At 36.4% G+C, this 23,455-nt stretch overlaps 1 protein-coding gene across 2 annotated transcripts in view; it reads left to right on the forward strand.

The window, feature by feature from the left end:
* The window catches only part of NBN (nibrin), a 59,360-nt gene extending 38,506 nt beyond the window's left edge, over positions 1-20,854 (forward strand). For both annotated transcript variants that reach the window (XM_026013357.2, XM_026013348.2), the window contains exons 11-16: positions 195-621; positions 8,311-8,382; positions 9,072-9,227; positions 11,892-12,005; positions 19,148-19,197; positions 20,671-20,854. In XM_026013357.2, coding sequence (XP_025869142.2) covers positions 195-621; positions 8,311-8,382; positions 9,072-9,227; positions 11,892-12,005; positions 19,148-19,197; positions 20,671-20,701 — 850 coding nt within the window. In that variant the 3' untranslated portion in view covers positions 20,702-20,854. The remainder of the gene's footprint in view (positions 1-194; positions 622-8,310; positions 8,383-9,071; positions 9,228-11,891; positions 12,006-19,147; positions 19,198-20,670) is intronic.
* Positions 20,855-23,455: the final 2,601 nt, after the last annotated feature.

Raw genomic sequence — 23,455 nt, forward strand, 5'->3', positions numbered from 1 at the left:
TACAAAAACATGAGTGTCCATATGAAGTATGTGCCATTTTCAAATGTCCAATTCTTTAAATTTCCAATGATACTAATTAATAAAATAAAGAATACTGTGAATTAAATGAGGGGAGTGAATATTGCCAAACCACAAAATCACTTAGCTGTGTTCATTTTGTTTTTGCTTTCTTCTCTTGTTTTTGAAATCTTAAGGGAAAGAGATGAAGAAAATCAAGAAATTTCTTCAGCCAAATCAGCAAGAATAGAAATGTCTTGTTCTCTTTTAGAACAAACACAATCTTCTACACCCTCAGTATGGGAAAATAAGGAGCAGCATCTATCTCAGAATAAGGCTCTGGAAAAGAAGCCAGATAATTTACTTACAGATAGAGATTTAAAGTCCACTGTGAAAAATCCTGCCAATAAATCTCTTTCTACAGAAAAAAGAAAGGAAATTGATGACTTTGCCATAGAAGATGAAGTATTAGATCAGTTATTCAAGAACACAAAACCAGAGCTAGAAACTGGAGTGAAAGTTCAGAAACAAGAGGAAGATGTCAATATTAGAAAAAGGCCAAGATTGGATATAGAAACAAATGGTACTTTTGTTGAAGCAATACCGAAAACTAGTGAGATATCTGTAAGTAACATTTTTTAATGAGAAGCATTACAAATAGAAACTTTGAATGTTAAAAAGATATTTATGATGGTATAAGTATCATTTCCTTGAGGAAAAAGTTAATATCTTCAACACCTAATATTAAGTATAAGAATTTGTTGGTTGATAAGGTAAATACTAAAAATAGTGCTTCTTTGACAGTATATAATAAATGGCAAATAAAATTGTTACTCGTGATTGTTTTAATAGATTTCCAGGCTATTCTATTACTATACTATCAAACCTTTGGCCTTGATGGTAAGTATAGGATAAACCTTAATAGAGGAAACAGCACAGAAAAATGAAGAAAGTTAGTAAAACAAGCTATCCACTAAATAATTTTTTTCAGGTAAAATAGGGTATAACATCACTAGGGATTTTTATTTTCATTTTGACTTTCAATATCCTATCCTGTTTTCCTGAAGGTTGATAATTTGTCTTACCACTTCAGATTATTTCCTATTTTTTGGATAAGTAAGTTGCCTACTGCCTTTAGAATAGTGAGTCATGAAGTGAAATCATGGACCACAGGAAGTTAAAAGGTAATAATCTGATATTTTTTATAAGTCCATTAGCTCCACTCTCTTTCCTGTTTTGGTTATCCTCTCCTGTAAATGGCTACTACATAAGGAAAGGACTAAGTAAAAAGATAAGGATTAAGTGATTGGAAGGTATAGTGATTCAATAGGTATTTGTTGAGAATTTACTGTGTATCAAGTACTATAAATCTATTAACTAATGTTTTGAAAAAGCAAAGTATATGTCCTCTTTAGCCAAAATACCAGCATCTTCATATGAAGGAGGGAATCTTCATCATTTATTTCTTTTGAGTGAATCCTAAAAGCCCTTCTGTAGACCAGCTGCATCAGAATCAGCTAGTGAGCCTTTTTTTTTTTAAAGATTTTTATTTATTTATTCATGAGAGACAGAGAGAGAGAGAGAGAGAGAGGCAGAGACACAGGCAGAGGAAGAAGCAGGCTCCATGCAGGGAGCCTGATGTGGGACTCGATCCCAGGACCCTAGGATCACACCCTGGGCTGAAGGTGGCACTAAACCACTGAGCTGAGCCACCCAGGCTGCCCTGGTGAGCTTTTATATTTTTTATTATTTTATTTTATTCTATTGTTTGTTTGTTTGTTTGTTTATTTTTGTGAGCTTTTTAAAAACTGTGGATACGCAGACCCAAACCCCAAAGGCCCTGATGCAATACATCCAGTTATTTTCCCAGAAAAAGTTTCCACGTTTTATAAGCTAAGAATTCCTTTTGCTGTCTTTAAAAATTCTAAACTCAGTAGCCTAAAGTAGATGGGGTTATTTTTTTTCTATAGAAGAAACCCAGACGTAGGTAATCAAAGCTGCTCAGAAGTTCTGTGGTATTAATTTCTTAGGTGTCTGTTTTTCTCTCTACAAGGTGGTACCTCTAGCCATCACATCAACTTTCCAGGGAGGAAAAACAGAATGGAAAGGGGACAGGACAAAGGCTTTTCCACTTGAGTTCCTCCTCACTTTCTAAGGAGCTCTTTCAGAAACCCCACTTTGTAACTTTGGCTTTCGGCCAGAATTTAATCTTGGGCTGCACCACTCCCCATTCCTCACTCTTAGTCTACAAGAAGAGAGTATGGGAAATGTTTTAAGCTTGGCGCATTGCTGTCCCTAACAAACAGTATTAGTTAAGTAAGGAAGAAAGAGTGAATACTGAGATATCTTTTTTTTTTTAAAGATTTTATTTATTTATTCATGAGAGACACAGAGGGAGAGAGAGAGAGAAGCAGAGACACAGGCAGAGGGAGAAGCAGGCTCCACGCAGGGAGCCTGACATGGGACTCCATCCTAGGTCTCCAGGATTGCACCCTGGGCTGAAGGCGGCGCTAAACCACTGAGCCACCAGGGCTGCCCCAATACTGAGATATCTTTTGGTCAAATTGAGAAATTCAGAGAAAGAGGGGTTCTTTATTATCAAAAATTAGCTGGCACTTTACAGAAAAGATAAATTGAACTAAGTGGTTCATATAACCTATAAGTTACTATTCTATAAGTTTAGCAATTTCCCCTATAGTGGAAGTCCAAGAGATGATTTCTTATGTTTAATAAATTTATGTCTCTTTATGAAGATAGATTTACTCTAGTTGTGTTGCAAATTTACATTGTTACTTTAGCTCAGACTATTCCAAAATCTGTTTTCAGACCACTTAATATTCTAAGCACTTAATCTTTAGAAAATTAGACTCTATATTATTTTGTATACACTTTTGAAAATGCTCTTCCCTTGCCATATCCTTCCTCCCCGCTGTTTTTATTTCTAGTTTTTTTCTGATGTATTTTTATTTTCTTTCTCTTCTTGTTTTATTACCTCCTTTAGTTTTTAATAGCCTTTTTTTTTTCTTTTTCTTAAATTCTATCCCAGATTGGTCCACTGCTCACAGTGGCCATAGTCTTTCTGAAAATGGTTGTGAGTTTAATAATAGACCTCCTTGGTTCCTCCTGTATGGCTACTCATTTCTGCTATCTTGACTGCACATTTTCCCAGAGCTCATGGTTGCCCAAGCAATCAGGCACTAGATCCCAGAGTGGGAGGACCAGGAAATGAACATTACACACTAGTGATACAGGAACCATTAAAGTCTTTTGTGTATCTAAAAAGACCTTTCTTGTATTTATTTTTTTAATTTAAATGCAGTTTGCCAACATATAGTATAATACCCAGTGCTCCTGACATCATGTGACCTCCTTAATGCCTGTCACCAAGTTATCCCATCCTCCCCACCCGCCTCCACTTCAGCAACCCTCAGTTTGTTTCTCAGACTTAAAAGTCTCTCATGGTTTGTCTTCTTTCTTTTTTTTTTCTCCATTCAGTTTCCTCTCCTTCCCTTATGGTCCCTTGCACTATTACTATATTTCACATATGAGTGAGACCATATGATAATTGTCTTTCTCCATTTGACCTAATTTACTCAGCACAATACCCTCCAGTTCCATCCATGTTGATGTAATTGGTAGGTATTCATCCTTTCTGTTGGCTGAGTAATATTCCATTGTATGTATAAACCACATCTTTTCCACTCATCTGTCAAAGGACATCTCAGCCTCTTCCACAGTTTGGCTATTGTGGACATTGCTGCTGTGAACATTGAGGTGCAGGTGCTCTTTCACTACATCTGTATCTTTGGGGTGAATACTCAGTAGTGCAATTGCTAGGTTATAGGGTAGCTCTATTTTAACTTCTTGAGGAACCTCCATACAGTTTTCCAGAGTGGCTGCACCAGCTTGCATTCCCACCAACAATTTAAGAGGTTCTCCTTTCTCCACATCCTCCTCAGCATTTGTTGTTTCCTGTTTTGTTGATTTTACTCATTCTCACCGGCATAAAGTGGTATCTCATTGTGGTTTGATTTGTATTTCCTGGGTGATAGTGATGTGAGCATTTTTTGGGTGCCTGTTGGCCATTTGTAGGTCTTCTTTGGAGAAATGTCTGTTCATATCTTCTGCCCATTTCTTGACTGGATTATTTGTGTTTTGAGTCTTAAGTTTGGTAAATTCTTCTAAATCTTGGATATTAGCCCTTTATCTAGTATGTCATTTGCAAGTATCTTCTCCCATTCTCTAGGTTGCCTTTTAGCTTGGTTGACTGTTTCCTTTGCTGTGCAGAAGCTTTTTATCTTGATGAAGTCCCAATAGTTCATTTTTGCTTTCGTTTCTCTTGCCTTTAGAGACATATCTTGCAAGAAGTTGTTGCAGCTGAGGTCAGAAAGGTTGTTGCTTGTGTTCTCCTCTAGGATTTTGATGGATTCCTGTTTCATATTTAGGTTTTTCGTCCCTTTTGAGTTTATCTTTGTGTATGGGTTAAAAGAATGGCCCAGTTTCATTCTTTTGCATGTGGCTGTCCAGTTTTCCCAACACTGTTTATTGAAGAGATGGTCTTTTTTCCATTGGATATTCTTTCCTGCTTTGTTGAAGATGAATTGACCATAGAGCTGAATGTCAATTTCTGGGTTCTCTATTCTGTTCCATTGATCTGTGTGTCTGTTTTTGTGCCAACAGATGCTGTCTTGATGATCACAGCTTTGCTATATAGCTTGAAGTCAGGGGTTGTGATAGCCCCAGCTTTGGTTTTCTTTTTCTTTTTCTTTTTTGAAGGACTTTATCTATTTATTCATGAGACACAGAAAGAGAGAGGCAGAGAGAGAGGCAGAGGGAGAAGCAGGCTCCCCACAGAACCCTGATAAGGGACTAGATCCCAGGACCCCGGAGCACCCCTGGAGCCGAAGGCAGACGATCAACTACTGAGCCACCCAGGCATCCCAGTTTTCTTTTTCAGCATTCCTCTGGCTATTCGGGGTCCTTTATGGTTCCATACAAATCTTAGAATTATGTGTTCCAACTCTGTGAAAAATGTCCATGGTATTTTGGTAGGGATTGCATTGAATGTGTAGATTGCCCTGGGTAGCATTAACATTTTCACAATATTTATTCTCCCAATCCATGAGTATGGAATTTTTTTATCTCCTTGTGTCTTCCTCAATTTCTTTCATAAGTGTTCTGTAGTTTCTAGGGACACCTGGGTGGCTCAGCGGTTGAGCCTCTGCCTTCAGCTCAGGGTGTGATCTGGGGGGATCCCTGGAGGGAGCCCTCTGCCTGTGTCTCTGCCTCTTTCTCTGTGTCTCTCATGAATAAATAAATAAAATCTTTAAAACAAAAAGTGTTCTATAGTTTCTAGAGTACACATCTTTTACCTCTTTGGTTAAATTTATTCCTGGATATCTTATGGTTTTTGGTGCAATTATAAATGGGATCAATTCCTTAATTTCTCTTTCTTCAGACTTATTGAAGACCTTTCACTTAATAGCCAAGGTTTACATACTGTATAATGATATCAGGGAATACAGTCATTATATTTTGCTCTGTGGTTCTGCAGCATGATTTCCCTGTCCTTATTTTACTATTTTGGAATCCATAACATTCTAAAAAAAAAAAAAAAAAAAAAAAGGCAGTGTAAGGCACCTGGGTGGCTCAGCGGTTGAGCATCTGCCTTCAGCTCAGGTCATGATTCTGGGTCTGGGATCAAGTCCCGCACCAGGCTCCCTGCTTCTCCCTCTATGTCTCTGCCTCTTTCTCTGTGTCCCTCATGAATAAATAGAATATTTAAAAAAAATACAGTGTAAAATAAATATGTTTTAGAAGACTTTTGAAGAGTATGAATAGTGATTTGATTGTGATACATTTTGGGTAAACTAAAAGTTAAATCACTTTATTCTAACACTATACATTTTTAGTAAGAAACTGTTAGAGAAGTGTTTTGACTTTCAGTATTAAGATGATTTTTGAAAATTTTGTATTTTGAGATAATTGTTGATTCACGTGCAGTTGTGAGAAATTATATAGAGAGATCCAATATACTTTTCATCCTTTATCCTCTAATTGTAACATTTTGTATAACTATAGTACAGTATCACATCCAGGAAATTGAGTTGGATGCAATTCATCAGTCTTACTCAAACAATGGAGATTATTTTTAATTCTTCCATTTTTATCACTTTAAGAATTTATTGTTGGAAAGTCCTTGTACATATTCATGGATTAAAGGAATTGTGCTTAATTTTTCTTGCTATGGAAGTGATTATTGGAAAAAAATTCTTAATCCTTTCATTTAAAAAACTTTTTGCAATTTTAAGGCAAAAATGTGATACTAAATACGTATATTTCAGAAAGGTAATTTCTAAAATATGTTAACAGTAGAACTGCTCTTTTTCTATTTTGAAATTTAAATATAGATTCTAACACATCTATAATATTTTCTTTAAAAAAAATTCATTTATTTTATAGAGGGAGAGAGAGAGAGAGAGAGTGGGAGCTAAGGGGGAGAAGGAAGTGAGAAAATCCCAAGCATACACCCTGCTGAGCTCAGAGCCCATCTTGAGGCTTGCTCTCAGGACCCTGAGATCACGACCTGAGCGGAAACCAAGAATTGGACACTTAACCGATTGTGCCACCCAGGCGCCCCCCTGTAAGATCTTCTACAAGCTGAAGTAGAAAGCTGCTGGCTACATACTCCTGCTAGGCGTGTATCCTTATTTATATGTAAATATATGACCGCTGTGGCTGAGTCTTGGCCTTAAAATTTCCTAGTCTCCATAAAATGCAAACATGAAGCATTATCTTTATTTATGTTCCTCTTCTGAATAGCACCCACAGAGCATCTTTTCATCACCCTATTCCACTTTCCTATTACAAATTAAGGTTTCATCTTCTCTCCTTCCAAAGCCTAGTAGTGTAATACCTACCACTTACTGGCACCACCATTCTGTTTTCAGCAACCCTGCAATAAAGTGGCAGCACTAATGTATTGAACTGATTAGGAAACTGATAGTGGGAGGTAGTAAGTAACTGGGCAATGTCACTTAGCTAGGATTGGAACTGGGACAAAAACACAGGGCTACTCCGCTCTTTTCGCTGTTGCTTTTGTCAGCTTTCTCAGAGTGTCCTATAATCAGTTATTCTACGTGGTGGGTGTGCTAACATGAAAGGCGGTCGAGAGGGTAAGTTCGATAGGCCTTTAAAAGGGAGACTCTCCAGGACTTGGTGATTGACTCACCCTGAGAAATGGAGAGGAAAGAGTATAGAATAATTCCCAAACTTAGACTCTGAGTGCCTGAGTAGTTTGTAGCAATGATTCGCCGAGCTAGGAAGTAACTTGCTCAAGAGGATGAGCAAGTTTGAGGGAGTAGAGCAGGATGGGGACGAGCTGTGGGGGAGTAAACTGCTCTGACTGTGATAACTTCCAGTGGGGGATACATATGAAAACAGTGAAAAGGTAACATGGTAGGCTTGGAGTATAAATTTTTAATCTTACTATTGATAAATGAAAACATTAATTCTCTTTAGTTCCTAGGCAAATACAAAGTACGTACATTTGTTTTTCTGCCCATTCTTTCCAACTTTTCTATTACAATTTTTCTGAATTTTTATGACTGCATCTTTCAAAATTTGATGTAAAACAATATGTGCCCCTATTGTATCCCAAGGGACTATAGTTTTTACTGACAGTTTCAGAAATCCATCTGTGTAATATGCTTTTATCTGGAACCTGGTCCGGATATATGAATGTGGAGGAGAGCATGATTGTATACAAAACAATTTCCATTTTATTGCACACAGATATATTGAGCAATGAAGTAACCCTCTTTCCTTTTTCCTGGATTAAGGGTGATTCAAAATTAAATTTTAAGTATAAAGTTAGATAGAATCCTTTAAAATTGTTTTTATTTTAGACTGTAACAGTAATACATAATCATGTAGAAATATAAAAAATACAAACATAAAAATTTGTTGATAATCCTATTGGCTGTGGATAACCATAGTAAATATTTTGGTATTTTCTTTTTGAAATCTTATTTTGTAAGCTTAAAATCAACTGTTAATGAAATACTATAGCTATTTTTTATTCACTTAGAATCATTTCTCATACTGTAAAATAACTTATATGAATTTATATTGCTTCCAAATCTTTGCTCTTGTTACTCATACTACAATATCTTTTTCTCTATATATTTCTATTCTCATCTCCTAGCTTCTCTAGGAAGGTTACTTGTCAGTCTCATAACTGTGTCAAGAACATAAATATGTTTAAAGGTACCATTTTATAATTTCTGTGAACAGTATTTTTTATTTCCTTAGCAAGAAAATGAAATTGAGAAGAAATGTGAGCTCAAGAGTGAGTCACTGTGGTCAACTAAAGAAGAACTATCTGTGAGGAAATTTTTATTTTTATAAAATCTTTTATTTTTATAAAAATTAGACTTAAGGACCAATGTCTCATCAATTTATGTCAGTTTACATTCTTAGTATTAATCATTTCTCTTTCTGTAATTTTGATGTATTTCATGAGATAAAGAATCTTATCTAGCAGCAGGAAGGATTTAATCTGCAATTAAAAAATGGCTTTCAGTCAGTAAGGTAGTGTATCCAGAATTAATAATGTTTGGAGGTGTCAAAAATAATAAAATAAAAATTACTAAAAATCCAAGAAAGCAAGAAAGCTTAAGTATAGTAGATGAGAACTTATAGAACAGATTGTGCAATAATGCTAATTTATGGTTTTAATGAAAAGTAGACAAAACTGAGATTTCTTGCTAAGAAAATATATACAAGAAGATAAATTATTTATTGGGATGATATTAGAATACACTAAAATGCTGTATGCTTCTATCATACATATTATAAATATTTCTAAAATTGCATATTATTTGAGTAACTTTCTGGTTTGAAGTAGATATGATCTGATTCCAAATACAAAGTTTAGGTGCCAGAAATAAACCTTTTTTGTACTGTTTTTTTCAGGTATTTGAACTTTTCTTTGTAGATTCCCAAGTGACAAATAATATTCTTTTTCCTTATTTTTTTTTTTTGCTTATGTATCCATCTTAATTCCATTTAAGATCAAAGATGAACTTGAGGATGATGGTGATATGCTTCCAAGGAAGGTGTTACTGACTGAATTTAGATCACTGGTGGTTAATAACTCTAACCCCAGAAACGCATCCAGTGTAAATAGTGATTATGATCAACCAAAGAATTTCAAGAAATTCAAAAAGGTATGATATTCCTTTAAAATATCACAAGAGGGCAGTGTTTGAAATGTTTTTAGGAATACCGTTGATGCTAAGTAGTGAAACCAATTCCTATTGAAAACTGGTGTTATTTCTTCTGCTTAAAGCAGTTAAAATTACTGTAGGAAGGACATGAACAGACAGGTATTGAATATGTGAATAAATATATAATAAATATTTGGAAGCAGACTTCACCAAGACTGAATTCTTCAAAGGGTGCTGTTTTTCTGGCCTTCCCTACCTTAAGAGGCAGGCTTTGTGTTAAATTGATAGAGTCCTTCTACTTCTAATAGTGATCTGTGTCTACCTGAAGGGGTTCTTTATCTCAGGACTTTATGAAAGAGCTAAACACATTAAATACAATGAAAAGTAGGCACTTTACTGTTACATATATATATAAAAAATATAAGTATGCACCCTGAGTATTATTATCAGACCTGAGTTTCTTCTCCTCTAGGAACTGATCTTTAACTTACCAGTATGTTTAAAAGAATATTTCTGATCTAGTCTGTATTCTTTTGTTGTCTTTTCTGGAATATTTGCTTTTTATTCCATATCTACTACTGACCACTATCTTATGTTTAAGCATTTAATCAGAATTCAGTAATTTTGTCAAAGGTGATTTCTGTGGAAGAATGCTTTTTATTAGACTATGATCTGTATGATTCTCACTGTACTATGAGGTGTTGTAGCTTTTTCTCTCTAATGTGAGCTACTAGTAACACTTGTCAGTTAAATTAGTTTTTTACCTACTACGACCGTGTGTAAAAGTTTCTAAACTCCATCTCTTATAGTGGAAGATGGAAATATTTCCCACTTAGATGGCACCCGCTTACCCTTTTCCGTCCCACAGGCGTGGCTCATGAATACCATATGGGCCATTCTTATCTGTATGGTTACTTCATGTTCAATATCATGTTACTAAGTCTCATTGTTAAATCAAACTTCAAAAGAAGTACTATTCTTTTTTTTAATTAATGAAGTTACCAAAGATAAAGCAATAATACTCACTTTTGGCCCCAGGGATGATCAAGAAATACAGAATAGTACAAACTGCTAGAAAGTAGTTTGGAAAAAATTTAAACTCTTAAAAAATATTAATATCTTTGACTAAGGAATTTTTTTTGAGACTGTAAAATTCAAACCAAAATTTATGTGGTGGGATGATTTAACTGGATTGGCTCTAATGAAAGAATTTGTTATTTTCTTTATATACCTGAATCCAATAACATGGCTCTTTTGTGTCTTTAAAGTATGTTTAATGATGAAAATTAATTTAAAATTCCCTTTCTGGGGGGCTGGGTGGCTTAGATGGTTAAATGTCTACCTTCTGCTCAGGGTTATGATCCCAGGGTCCTGAGATCAAACCCCTCATTGGGCTCCCTGCTTAGCAGGGAGCCTGCTTCTCCCTCTGCTCCTCCCCCTGCTCATGCTTTATGTCTCTCAAATAAAAAAATAAATATAAATAAATTACCTTTCCACTTCATATATTGAAATTTTAAAGGTATGTCCCATAGATATTAAGGTTTTATTATTTCCTAAATAGAATATTAGCAGTGAGCTTCATTTGCATTTTCACAATATTTTTAGCACCTGTTTATTGATAAACAAAATTTTAATTAAAAATATAAACTGTTGTCATCTCTAGCATCTTTTACTAGAGATACATAAATTGGAAAGTTTTATTTTTTAAAGATTTTATTTATCCATGAGAGACCCAGAGACAGAGGCAGAGGGAGAAGCAGGCTCCCCGTGGGAAGCCTGATACAGGACTTGATCCTAGGACCCCGGGGTCACAAGCTGATCCAAAGCCACCCAGATGCCTCGATTGGAAACTTTTAAAGACGTGCATTTCCATGAGTTCTAGACAAAGCTTAAACTTTGAAATCTTTAGAAGAGGGACGCCTAGGTGGCTCAGTCGTTGAGCGGCTGCCTTTGGCTCAGGGTGTGATCCCAGAATCCCTGGATCGAGTCCCACATCAGGCTTCCTGCAGGGAGCCTGCTCCTCCCTCTGCCTGTGTCTCTGTCTCGCTCTGTCTCTCATGAATAAATAAATAAAATCTTATAAAAAAAAAAAAAGAAACCTTTAGAACAAAATATACTTTATATATTCACATTAAGTTGCTTCAAATGCTAAGTGATGAGGTAAGGCCATTTTTTAATAAAACTCCCAATTAAAAATCTTAATTAAATTCTTGGTACATAAATCCCAGTGATATATCTAAATCTGGGTATAGCAATAGCCAAAAAAATAGGGCAAAAACGTGGGTCTAGCATAGTTACTTATCTCTCTCTCACTTTCATTTATAGGATATAAACATTTTTGGCAGTTATATGTAATTAATACTCTTTAATTTTTATTAAGCTTTTTTAAAAAATGATCTTAGGGGTACCTGAGTGGCTTAGCTGGCTTGGTAGCTGACTCTTGATTTCATCTTAGATCATGATCTCAAGGTCATGAAATCAAGTTCCACATTGGATACTCTGCTCAGCAGCAAGTCTGCTTGAGATTCTCTCTCTCCTCCCTCTGCCCCTCCCCTCCCCTCCCCAGTCACTCACACACTCATTCTCTTTCTAAAATAAGAAAAAAAAATGAGATGGTCTTAATTTGTTAATGCATTTAACCTTAAAACTTTTACTATTTAACAGGTCACGTTTCCTGGAGCAGGAAAACTTCCACGCATCATTGGAGGATCAGATCTAGTAGCTCATCATGCTCGGAAGAATACAGAATTAGAAGAATGGTTAAGGCAGGAAATGGAGGTCAGTAGGAAATGGGGCCTGGTGACTTGCTTGGTTTACATTTTGGTCCCTCATGGTTTCCTTAGAGCAAATGAGAGACCCTAGATGAAGGTCAAGCCCCTCGTCCAGCACCTTGCTCAGTGGAGAGTCTGCTTCTCCCTCTACCCTTCCTCCTACTCATCTGCTCTCTCTCTGTCTCAGATATATAAAATAAAATCTTAAAAAAAAATGAATTTTACATCCTAATGTAAAGGAGAGAAAAGAGACTTAACGTACAAAAATGAAAAAGAAAGCTAACGGGATAACAATTCAAAGATGGTTGTACAGTCATGTGGGGGGTCATTGCAAATACTATCAGTGTTACATACTAAGTAAATGTACTGGGCTTTCGGAATCTAGAAATTATCTTTCAGTAGTTCCAAGGATTTCTCAGGCATTATTTTACTGAGTTCCACCTTTTTCCTATTCTCTTGTATCTCTTTTTTTTTTGCCTACGTTTAATTTTTATAGAACTGCCATTATTGTTTTCCAAAGCAACTGCTCCATTTTACATTGTCACTAATACTGCACAACGGTTCCAGTTTCTCCATATCCTCTCCAATACTTGTTATTCTCACTTGTTATTCTTCACTTGTTTTTTTGATAGTGGGCATCTAACTCATGTGAACCTCATTGTGGTTTTGATTTGCACTTTCCTAATGATTATTGATATTGTGCACCTTCGCATATGCTTGTTGGCCATTTGTGTATCTTTTTTGGAAAAATATCTATTCAAAAAGCTCTCTTCCTATTACTAATCAGATTGATTTTTTTTATTGTTATGAATTAGAGGTGTTCTTTATGTATTCTGATAATCCTTATCAGATGTATGATTTGTATGATTTGCAGGTGTTTTCTCCCTTCCTCTGTGTTACCTTTTTCACTCTGTTGTTTATTTTGATGCACAGAAATCTTAAGTTTTGATGTAGTTCAGTTTATCAGTTTTGTTGTTGTTACCTGTGCTTTTGGCCTCATATCCAAGAAATCCTTGCCAAATCCAATGTCAGGAAGTCTTTGCCTTTTTTTCTTCTAAGAGTTTTATAGTTTTAGCTCTTATATTTAGATCTTGAATTGATTTTGAGTTCATTTTCATAAGTGTTACAAGATTAGAGTTTAACTTCATTCTCTGTGGTTGCACTTTTGCACTGTGGTTTAATGATGCATGAGCGCACTGTCTCAAAGGTGAAGGAGGGAGTCTCAAGTCAGTTGTAACTATTGACAACTGTTTGCTGTGGGAGACTCGCCTTGGTGCCTCCTCCCATGAGCAGTTGTTACTGATCTATCTCATTTCCCCCCAGAGTCTTTATAAGTTTTAAGAAAGTAAGAAAAATTGTTAAATAATATTGGTAAGTTATTAAGTAGTAACTATTTATATGTAGTTCAAATTCTTAAAATTTTTATTATGAAAACTTTTCAGACATACACAAAATAGAGTAGTGAAACAAACCCCAAACAACAGCTATAACAAATATCAGCATTCATCTGTTCTCTTTCCCAACTTTTTTTCTTTTCTTTCTGGAGTATTTTAAAGCAAATCCCAGTCATTTTATCGGTTCATTTATATTTATATGGTCAAACATATACAGATTACTGATCAAATACATATGGAATTATGATAGTACACAAAAGAATGATGAAGTGAAAATCCCAGAGTCCAGAAATTACCTATTTAAACATTAAGTGAATTATTCCAGATACTTCTTTATTGAAGAGGAGTAATAGCCAGGGACAGAGTGGGAAGAGAGAGAGAGAGAAAGAGAGGCTGATAGGAAGTAAAGCTGAAAGCATTGCTAAATTTTTGCAAATGTTTCTTCTTTTCAAGGTATTTTATTTCCTGAGATCCAAGACCAGGCAATGATAAATATGACCAAAGCCAAACCAACCAAAAAAACGAACCCTTGTCAGGTTAGAATCAGTACTTGTTTCAAGCTGCCTATTTTGATTTTAGATATATTTTTTTTGGCTCCCTGCTGTAAACAGGAAATTATTTGTACTTCAGCCCTCCCCCCATACCCCCCTCCCCCCATCTTAGGACAGTCCTATTTAGAAAGTACTTGCATGCCTGCAGCATTCCTTCTTAGGCTTGCAAGTCATTAATGATGAGAATATATCAATTTTCCATTTGTTTTTCCTGGAGTACAGTGTGTTATTTTGATTTGCAGATGCAGGTCTTTTTATTTCAAGGAACTCTTATTATGTCTGTGAAAGCATTTTTATATTTGCTGGGTTGTCGACATTTAAGACATAATTATCCTTTTATTAGATCACCTTTGCCCTCCACATCCATCTCTTCTGCATTCACTGGGTTTTCTTAAGCTCTTTTACTATGTCAAAAATTCAGATTTCAGCTGTGTCTGTTGTGTTCTTCATCAGCGATGTGATCTTGGGCATATTACTTCTTATACTTCTTTATGCTTACATTTCTTTCTGTGCAAAATGGGAACAATAATAGTACCTCTGTTTCACAGAATTTTTCTAAGGATTAAATAAGATGCTACTTATAAAACATTTATAGCAGTGGAAACAGTCACTGTTAGGTGTTTCTAATTCATTTGATTCTGAAATGGTGTTAATAGGTCTCAGTCTGTTAGCATTTGTTCTCTTTTCATTGTCATTGTGTTTTTTTGTCATCTAACTTTTTGGTTTGTATTGCTTTCCTGTTCTTAGTAACTTCGTTTTTTTTATCCTTGGGTTATTTCTTGCAGACTAGGTTCTTCATGCATCTTGCATGTTCTGTTCCAGTTGCTGTCCCCCCCCCCCCCTTGGTAATGTAGTTTATAGTTTCTTTCATCTTGCAGCTATTTAGAGTAAAATACTCTGACCAGGTACTTTGTTTACTTTGTGAAGTATCGTATGCTATCGTGTGCAGAGATTATAATCTAAAGACCATTTGTGCAACTGATGAATTATTAAACTCTACATCTGAAACTAATGGTGTACTAATTGAATTGAAATAAAAAATACAGATGAATGGATAAATATACACAATGGAATATTCCTCAAACATTAAAGAATGAAATCTTGCCATTCATTTGCAATGACATGGATGGAGCTAGAGTATATTATACTAATAAGCAAAATTAGCATAAGCAAAATAAGTTAGAGAAAGACAAATACCATATGATTTCACTCCTATTTGCAATTTAAGTAAAAAACAGATGAACATAGGGGAAGGAAAGGAAAAATAAGATAAATCAGAGAGAGAGGGAAACCAGAAGAGATTCTGGATTGTAGGACACAAACTGAGGGTTGCTGGAGGGGAGGAGGGTGAGGGGATGGGATAACTGGGTGATGGGCATTAAGGAGGGCATGTGATGTGATGAGCACTGGGTGTTACATGCAACTGATGAATCACTGAAGACTCTACCCCTGAAACTGATAATACACTGTATGTTAACTAAATTAATTTAAATAGAAATTAAAAAAAAACAAAGACTGTGAGGCAAAAAGTGAAGTATCAGAATTACTCCTACCCAAGCTCTTAGTGTGTCTGGAGACGATGAATCCAGGAAAGCAAGGGCTCAGCTGGAGCTCTGTGCTGCTCCTTCCAGGGACTGGGATTAAATGTATACCAGGGAGTGTATATCTTACCCCAGAAGACAGTAGTAACCTGCCATTTTAGGTGGTTTTCCTGATTTGTCAGGGCTGCATGGAGCCTGTGCCTTTGGTCAGTGTCAGTCCCGCTTACTTCCCTGTGCCAAGCGTCCCTTCCAGCAGTCTACCAGCAGTGTTTTCTCTCTCCTGCTCAGGCTCCTTTTCCCCAAATGTGGAGTATTATTAAGCATTTTCAGGTTTGGCTTTAGTTTGTGTAATGGGCTGGGGCACCGGTAGGAACGTATTGCATCAATCTTTGGGTTCTCTGCAGGCTGCCTTTTTCAAGTCTGTGGGTTCTTGATTATTACGGCTGAAAGGTTTTGTTTGTTCTTGGCTGCAGAGGAATTGAGAGAACGACAGTGTAGCTGCTGACTTTTTTCTGACTTTGATTTATTCGATTAGAATTAGTAGAGAGCCTCCACCAGACCCTCTTTTTACTAGAGCAATTTTAGGTGCAGTAGGTTGGATTTACTCTTTAAGATAAGAGAGTTGAGGGATCCCTGGGTGCCTCAGCGGTTTGGCGCCTGCCTTCGGCCCAGGGTGTGATCCTGGAGTCCCGGGATCGAGTCCCACGTCGGGCTCCCTGCATGGAGCCTGCTTCTCCCTCTGCCTGGGTCTCTGCCTCTCTCTCCCTCTCTGTGTCTCTCATGAATGAATAAATAAAATCTTTAAAAAAAATAAGATGAGAGAGTTGACTTCGTTGTGCGGCTGCAGTGTGTGTATAGAAGTATGCTCTTGTCGTGGTGTCCTCTTCCCTAGGCTCGTCCCAGCTACTCTTCTTAAGTACTTTTTGCCTTTCCTTCTTTTTTAGTTCTTCTTTCTCTACTTCTGCTATAAACCAGGCTTGGCTTTCATAACCACTGAATACATTCCTGAAGTTTCCTTCGATTTAGGATATTTTCATTTTGTGCATTAAACATAATAATGCTTTGAGACACTATCCAGCTTGATTTGAATTTTGAAAGACTGGAGATGTAATTCTCCCCAACCCTTTAAAAAATGCCAGTAATAGGAAGATTTCTGTTTCTTAAAACTACTTTACTTAATGTTTTTACTAAGGCACATAAAGCTGATTTATCCTTATTGATTTTTCTTTACTGTATTATGGCTGTAAAATTAGTATCTCCTTCCAGGAAGCCTTTTCAGAGTAATTACGATACGATACGATAATGATGCCAGCTGCTTTTTTGACAGCTTTATGGACATCATTGTCCTCCCATTTATGTTCTGCTATACCTGTTAGAAAATGTGGAAAGATATATAAGATCATTTTGATATTTCACTGTATGAATTGAAAATCATTTTATAAGAATCCCTGTAAGTCATTCTTCTCAGCCCTTCCCAAAGACGCAGAATCAGTGTAATATTGATGGTGCTCCTCGCACTCGGGGAGACCTAGTCAAATCCCACTTTTTCCACATGACAACATTTTGATCTCCTGCAAGTTACTTAACCTAAGTCTTTGTTTCCTTGTTGATTAAAACTGGGATAATAATCCAATAACAATAATGAAGTTATATGAAGATCAAATGAGATTGTTTTAGGAAGAGTTTTAAGATAGTATCTGGAAAATATACAAATGTAAGTTATTAACCCTAAAAATAAACAGTATGTACATTCAGCCTTTTAATGAAGATAAGATACAGGGAATTATAACAGAGGGGAGAAATCGATGGGCATCTGTAAGTTGTGTAGCTAAAGGTTTATGGGAGTTCTTCATAGCAGATATTATTTTTATACTTTTATTTATTTTATTTATTTTTTATTTTTTTTAAAGATTTTATTTATTTATTCATAAAGACAGAGATTGAGAGATCGGCAGAGACACAGGCAGAGGGAGAAGCAGGCTCCATGCAGGGAGCCCGACGTGGGACTCGATCCTGGGACTCCAGGATCAGGCCCTGGGCCCAAGGTGGTGCTAAACCACTGAGCCACCAGGGCTGCCCTATTTTTGTACTTTTAAATGAAGAAGATTGGGATCCCTGGGTGGTGCAGTGGTTTGGCGCCTGCCTTTGGCCCAGGGCGCGATCCTGGAGACCCAGGATCGAATCCCACATCAGGCTCCCAGTGCATGGAGCCTGCTTCTCCCTCTGCCTGTGTTTCTGCGTCTCTCTCTCTCTCTCTCTCTCTCTGACTATCATAAATAAATAAATTAAAAAAAAATAAATGAAGAAGATTGAAAACCATTGGTAAAGGGTGAAGAACATGTTCCTGGACACATAGTAGGCCTTAAGTTAATGCATGCTGAAAGATTGTCAGATATGGGAAGAGGAGAAAAAGGAGGTAGTTTTCTGGGCAGAGGGGAAAATAATATTTGTTAGGAAGGGAGTCGAGTCTAGTTGGTAGTTTTGTGATTCAGTTTTAACTGGCAAACAGTGTTCGTGAGAGGGGACGTGAGAAGTGATTGAGAATGGATAATGGGGCCAGGTTATGAAGAGCCTTTCCCATGTTCGGGGCCAAACTCAAGAGTTTGTGTTTTCTTTGGTATGTGGAAAAAGTCACTGAAGGCCTTTGAATGGCACACAATAGGATCATAGCTAGATTTTAGAAAGATGCACCCAGCACAGAGTTTTTCCGGTCCTAACTCTCAAAGATGCGTTAGGAGTCTACTACGAGTTTGTGTGTGTGTGTTTAAGGTTTTATTTATTCATGAGAGGCACAGAGAGCGAGGCAAAGACATAGGCAGAGGGAGAAGCAGGCTCCTCAAAGGGAGCCCAGCACAAGACTCGATTCCAGACCCCAGGATCACATCCTGAGTTGAAGGCATATGCTCAAACGCTGAGCCACCCAGGCCTCCCGATGAGTCTGTGTTTAAAATTACTTTGTCAGTGGGGTGCAAGGTGGCTCAGTAGGTTAAGCGTCTGCCTTTGGCTCAGGTCATAATCCCAGGGTCCTGGGAGCAAGTCCCTCATCAGTCTCCCTGGCTTCTCCCTCTCCCTCTGCCTCTCCCCACGTTCCCCTGCTCATGCTCATGCGTTCTCTCACCCTCTCTCTCTCTCTCTCTCAAATAAATAAAATCTTTTTTGAAAAAAATTTTTAAATTAAAAAAAAAAAAACTTTGCAGTGAAGAGTTCAGCTGCAGCTTCAGAGCCCAGGTTTGGGACCTTGGGGATGAAAACCACTTCATCCGTAGAGCTGCTGTAGTTGAAAGTGGGATAGATTTTGCCCTCTCAGCCCCTTCATCAGTCCTATGACCTCAAAACAATGATATTTCATGTAGTAAAAGGGTTCTCCTGGAAAAAAAATTCAAAACTCAACAAGCTAGCAATATATACATATGTTGGTTGCCTTTGGAAAGGGGATTGGCTGGGAAAGGTTGTTTAAGTAGAGTACTTTTGTAGTAATCTTGGCATGAAGTTGAAAATGGAGAGGATCTGATGAACGGGGGAAATACCCTAGAAGCAGAACTCGTAGACCTGCTGACCTCCCGGATGTGGAAATCTCTGAGATGACTGACCACCCAGTGTAGGAGTTGATTAACCATGTACTCATCACTGAACAAATGTTTCAAATTATGTTAATTTTGACAGGTGCAAAACCAGCATGCAAGAGAAGAGTCTCTTGCTGATGATCTCTTCAGGTAAAGTTTAATTTCATCTTTCTCATGAATCTTTGAGATGTGTATAAAATTCAATTTTTATTCACAGAGATTAAATATTCATTTCTTCTGTCTTATGGGCTGGCTCAGTTGCTTGAACATCTGACTCTTAATTTTGTTTTTTTCATTTTTGTTTTTTTTTTTTTTTTACTCTTAATTTTGGCTCAGGTCACAATCTCTCAGGGTTGTGGGATCAAGCCCCACATCGGGCTCTGAGCTCAGTGTGGAATCTGCTTATCCTTCTCCCTCTGCTCCTCCCTGACACAACGCACACTTGCTCTTTCTCTTGTTCTCTCTCGCATGTGCGTGCGTGCTCTCTCTCTAAAATAAATAAAATCTTTTTAAAAAGAGAAAAAATAATCAGTCCCTTCACCTAAAGAATGTTTTGTTTTTAATGTATGTATTTCTGTTTACTACTTGAGCACCCCTCATTTGGGTTTGCTGGATATGTCTTCAGGGTTTAGGGTTGATTCAGTTGAACTCTATCACAAGATATTTAAAATTTGTGTAAAGGCATTCATGCAAAAGAAGGGTCCTGAACTGGTGAATTTGGCTGATAATGTTTGTGAGATTTTCACCTCTGAGTAGAATCATGAGTGAATGGGTTTTGAGTTAAGACAAATAACATACCAGAGCATTTGTTCAGGTTTAGTTGGCACAAGCATAAAAACAAAAGGCTGGATTAGAGTTTCAAATCAGTGTTTTGTGGGAGGTTTAGAGGAGTTATAATGGTCGATTACAATTTAATTCTGATTTAACACGTTTTCAGCATTCCTGCAGGCCCAAAACCTTATAAAATTAGCTCTCAAAAACAAATAGTATAAAATCAGATTACCTTTATCTACTTATAGATAGGTACTGGCTAGGGGAGAATAACACACTCCCAAATTTATGTAAAGGCAGAACCAAGAACTACTGTATTTTTGAGTCTCTTTTGTAGCCAGTTTGAGTCTTTTAAGATCATTATTGACAGTGTATATATCATTGGGGTTAAAATGCTGACTGTGCTGATTTTTCATAAGTTACTATATGGTTGCCAGTTAAATTTGTTTAATTACTGTAGGAGAAAATTATATGAAGCAAATCTGTTGTAGGCTCATTATACTCTTTTGTGAAAATCTTCTACATTAGTTGAGAGTGGAAGGAGTCTGAAGCCAGACTAGGAGAGGTGTAAACATGTATTTTATTTTTAAATTGTTTTCATTAATTATTTTAATGCTTTTATAGGACTTTCTCTATTGTTGATGTTCTCTTTTTCCAAATGTTCATCAAACCAACATCAAAAGGATAAATAAAAGTAAAAATGTCCGTGCTTAATATCAGATCCTAAGGATAAAATTGTCATTCTCATTGTGTTTGCCAAAGTGTAACCATGTTTTGAAAACCCTTTTACTTTAAAAGTGAAAGAAATGCCATCATTTATCTAGATAGCTTTTAACTTTTCTTTCTTTGCAGATACAATCCAAATGTAAAGAGGAGACGATAACTGAGGATTTTATAAAGAAGTCACAGAAAAGCATTTCCTATCAAGCATTTACATCAAGTTTCCTCTGGGATACATTCATTAAATCTCTAGAAAGGATTTAAATTACAAAGGTTTTATGGCCTAAATTTGTTGAATAAAATGTACAGAACTCCACTTTTTTGTGTGTGTGACAGTATTATTCAATCTTCAGTCATCTCTTATGGTAATTTTTTTTCATTTCTAAATGTGGCTTTTTATTTATTGAATATTTAATAATCACAGCTCAAAATTCTAAAAGTATAAAAGGATAAGAAATGAAAAACTCGTGCCTCTACCACAGGTCTAGCTATTTAGTTCTCCTCCTCAGAAAAAAATCCATGATACTCATTCTTTCCAAAGAGTTTTGATGCCTATTCAGATTTCTGTTCATATTATCTTTCAATAATTTCCTACAAAAATGATAGTATAACATATACAGTATTCTTCACCTTGCTCTTTTTTTGCCAAATAGATTGGAAGATCATACACATATCAGAGCATACTTTCTTCCCCCATTATACCATAGGCTTCCTCGAACTGAAATGACCCAAATGAAATGCATTTCAGGGGGGAAGATGTCACCCACATATTATTCTAGTACTAGAAGAGACAATATGGAAGACTTCCTCAAGCTTGTGGATAGGTCTTAACTAGAATGGGACGACTTATTTGGTGGTAACTGAGCTGGGTGGGTGTGCCTCTCTTTTGAGCTTCTTAGAGTCCTAGTTTTCCAATCTGCAAAGTAGAAATGATAAAATTGTCTTCTTTCTCTGTTAAAGGGAGATGGTAAGAAAAAAAATGTCTTTTTTCAAATTTTGTAATAGAGACAACTTTGTACCTTAGAATTATAGTAGTGTTTTTATCAACTCCAAGGACTGATGCATTAAGTTTGGGGAAGTAGAACAAGCTTTTTATATGGATTGAAATCTCCGTGGTCTCACACAGCTCCTGCCACCCTAACAAGCCAAGCATTTCAGGTGGTTAGCAATAGCCTAGAATGAAGAATTATACTGTAAGTTAATATGTACTGTTGCTACATCCTCATGGAAGATGACTGATGTTGAACACCTTTTCATGTATTTGTTGGCCATTTGTGTATCTTTCTTTGAAAAAAAAAAGTCTATTTAGCTCCTCTGCCCATTTTTTTAATTGGATTGTTTGGTTTTTGCTCCTGAGTTGTAGCAGTTCTTTATGTATTTTGGATATTAACCCCTTATCAGTTATACGATATATGATATGTATGTATTTTCTCCTATTCCATAAGTTGCCTTTTTGTTTGGTTGATGGTGGCCTTCAACGTGTAGGTGCTTTTTAGTGTGATGTAGTTCTATTTGTTTATTTTGTTGATTTTGCTTGAGGTATCAAATCCAAAAAAAAAAAAAAATCATTGTTATGACTGATGTCAAGAAGCTACGTTTTCTTCTAGAAGTTTCATAGTTTCAGGTCCTTAAGTCTTTAAGCCATTTTTAGTTGATTTTTCTGTATATGGGTAAAGATAGTGGTCCAGTTTCATTCTTCTGCATGTGGCTGTTCAATTTTCCTGCAACCATTACTGAAGAGAGACTATTTTTTCTCTGTTGTATACTCATGGATCCTTTGTCAAAAATTAATTGACCATAAACGTGTGACTTTCTTTCTGGGCTCTGTATCACGTTCGATTGATCTCAGTGTCTTTTTATGCCAATACCAAATAATTTTGATTGATACAGCTTTGTGATATACTTTGAAATCAGGAAGTGTGATGCCTCCAGCTTTGTTCTTTCTCAAGGCTGCTTTGGTCATTTGGAGTTTTAATATGGGTCCAGCTTTTTTTTTCACATGTGACTATCCAATTATTCTATGACAATTTATTGAAGACACTCTTCCATTGAGTATTCTTGGTTCTCTTGGCAGATACTATTTGGCCATATATACTTGGGTTTCTTTTGGGGCCCTGGATTCTGTATTTGTCTTGGTGTATTTGTTTTTATGCCCGTACTATATGGTTCTACTGACTAAAGCTTTATAGTTTAGCTTGAAATAAGGAAGTAGGATGACTAATTCTTTGCTCTTTCAGGATTTTGGGAGGCTATTTGGGGCCTTTTGTGGTTCCACACAAATTTAGGAGTGCTTTTTCTACTCTAAAAAAATGCCATTGGAATCTTGATAGGGATTGTGTTGAATCTGTAGATGCCTTTTAGTAGTATTGATGTTTTAACAATATTAATTCTTCCAATCCACCAACAAGGGAAACCTTTCTATTGGTATCTTTAATTTCTGTCATTGGCATTTTATAGTTTTCAGAGATCTTTTTTACCTCCCTAGTTAAATTTGTTCCTAAGTATTTTGTTTTTGGCTCCATTTCAAATGGGATCTACTTTTATTTTTTCAGAAAATTTGGTGTTACTGTATAGAAAAGCTACTAGTGGGAATCCCTGGGTGGCTCAGCCCAGAGTGTGATCCTGGAGACCCTGGATCTAGTCCCACGTCAGGCTCCCTGCATGGAGCCTGCTTCACCCTCTACCTGTGTCTCTGCCTCTCTCTCTCTCTCTCTCTCTCTCTGTCTTTCATGAATAAATAAAATCTTTAAAAAAGAAAGAAATGCCCACTGGTTTTTGTAAGTTAATTTTGTTTTGTATCCTGTAATTTTACCAGATTTACTGATTGGATGTAACAGTTTTTTGTTGAGTGTTTTGTATTTTTTATAAAATCATATTGTCTGCATATAGAGACAATTTTACTTCTTCCTTTCCAGTT

Source organism: Vulpes vulpes, chromosome 13, assembly GCF_048418805.1.
Source record: "Vulpes vulpes isolate BD-2025 chromosome 13, VulVul3, whole genome shotgun sequence".
NCBI lineage: Eukaryota > Metazoa > Chordata > Mammalia > Carnivora > Canidae > Vulpes > Vulpes vulpes.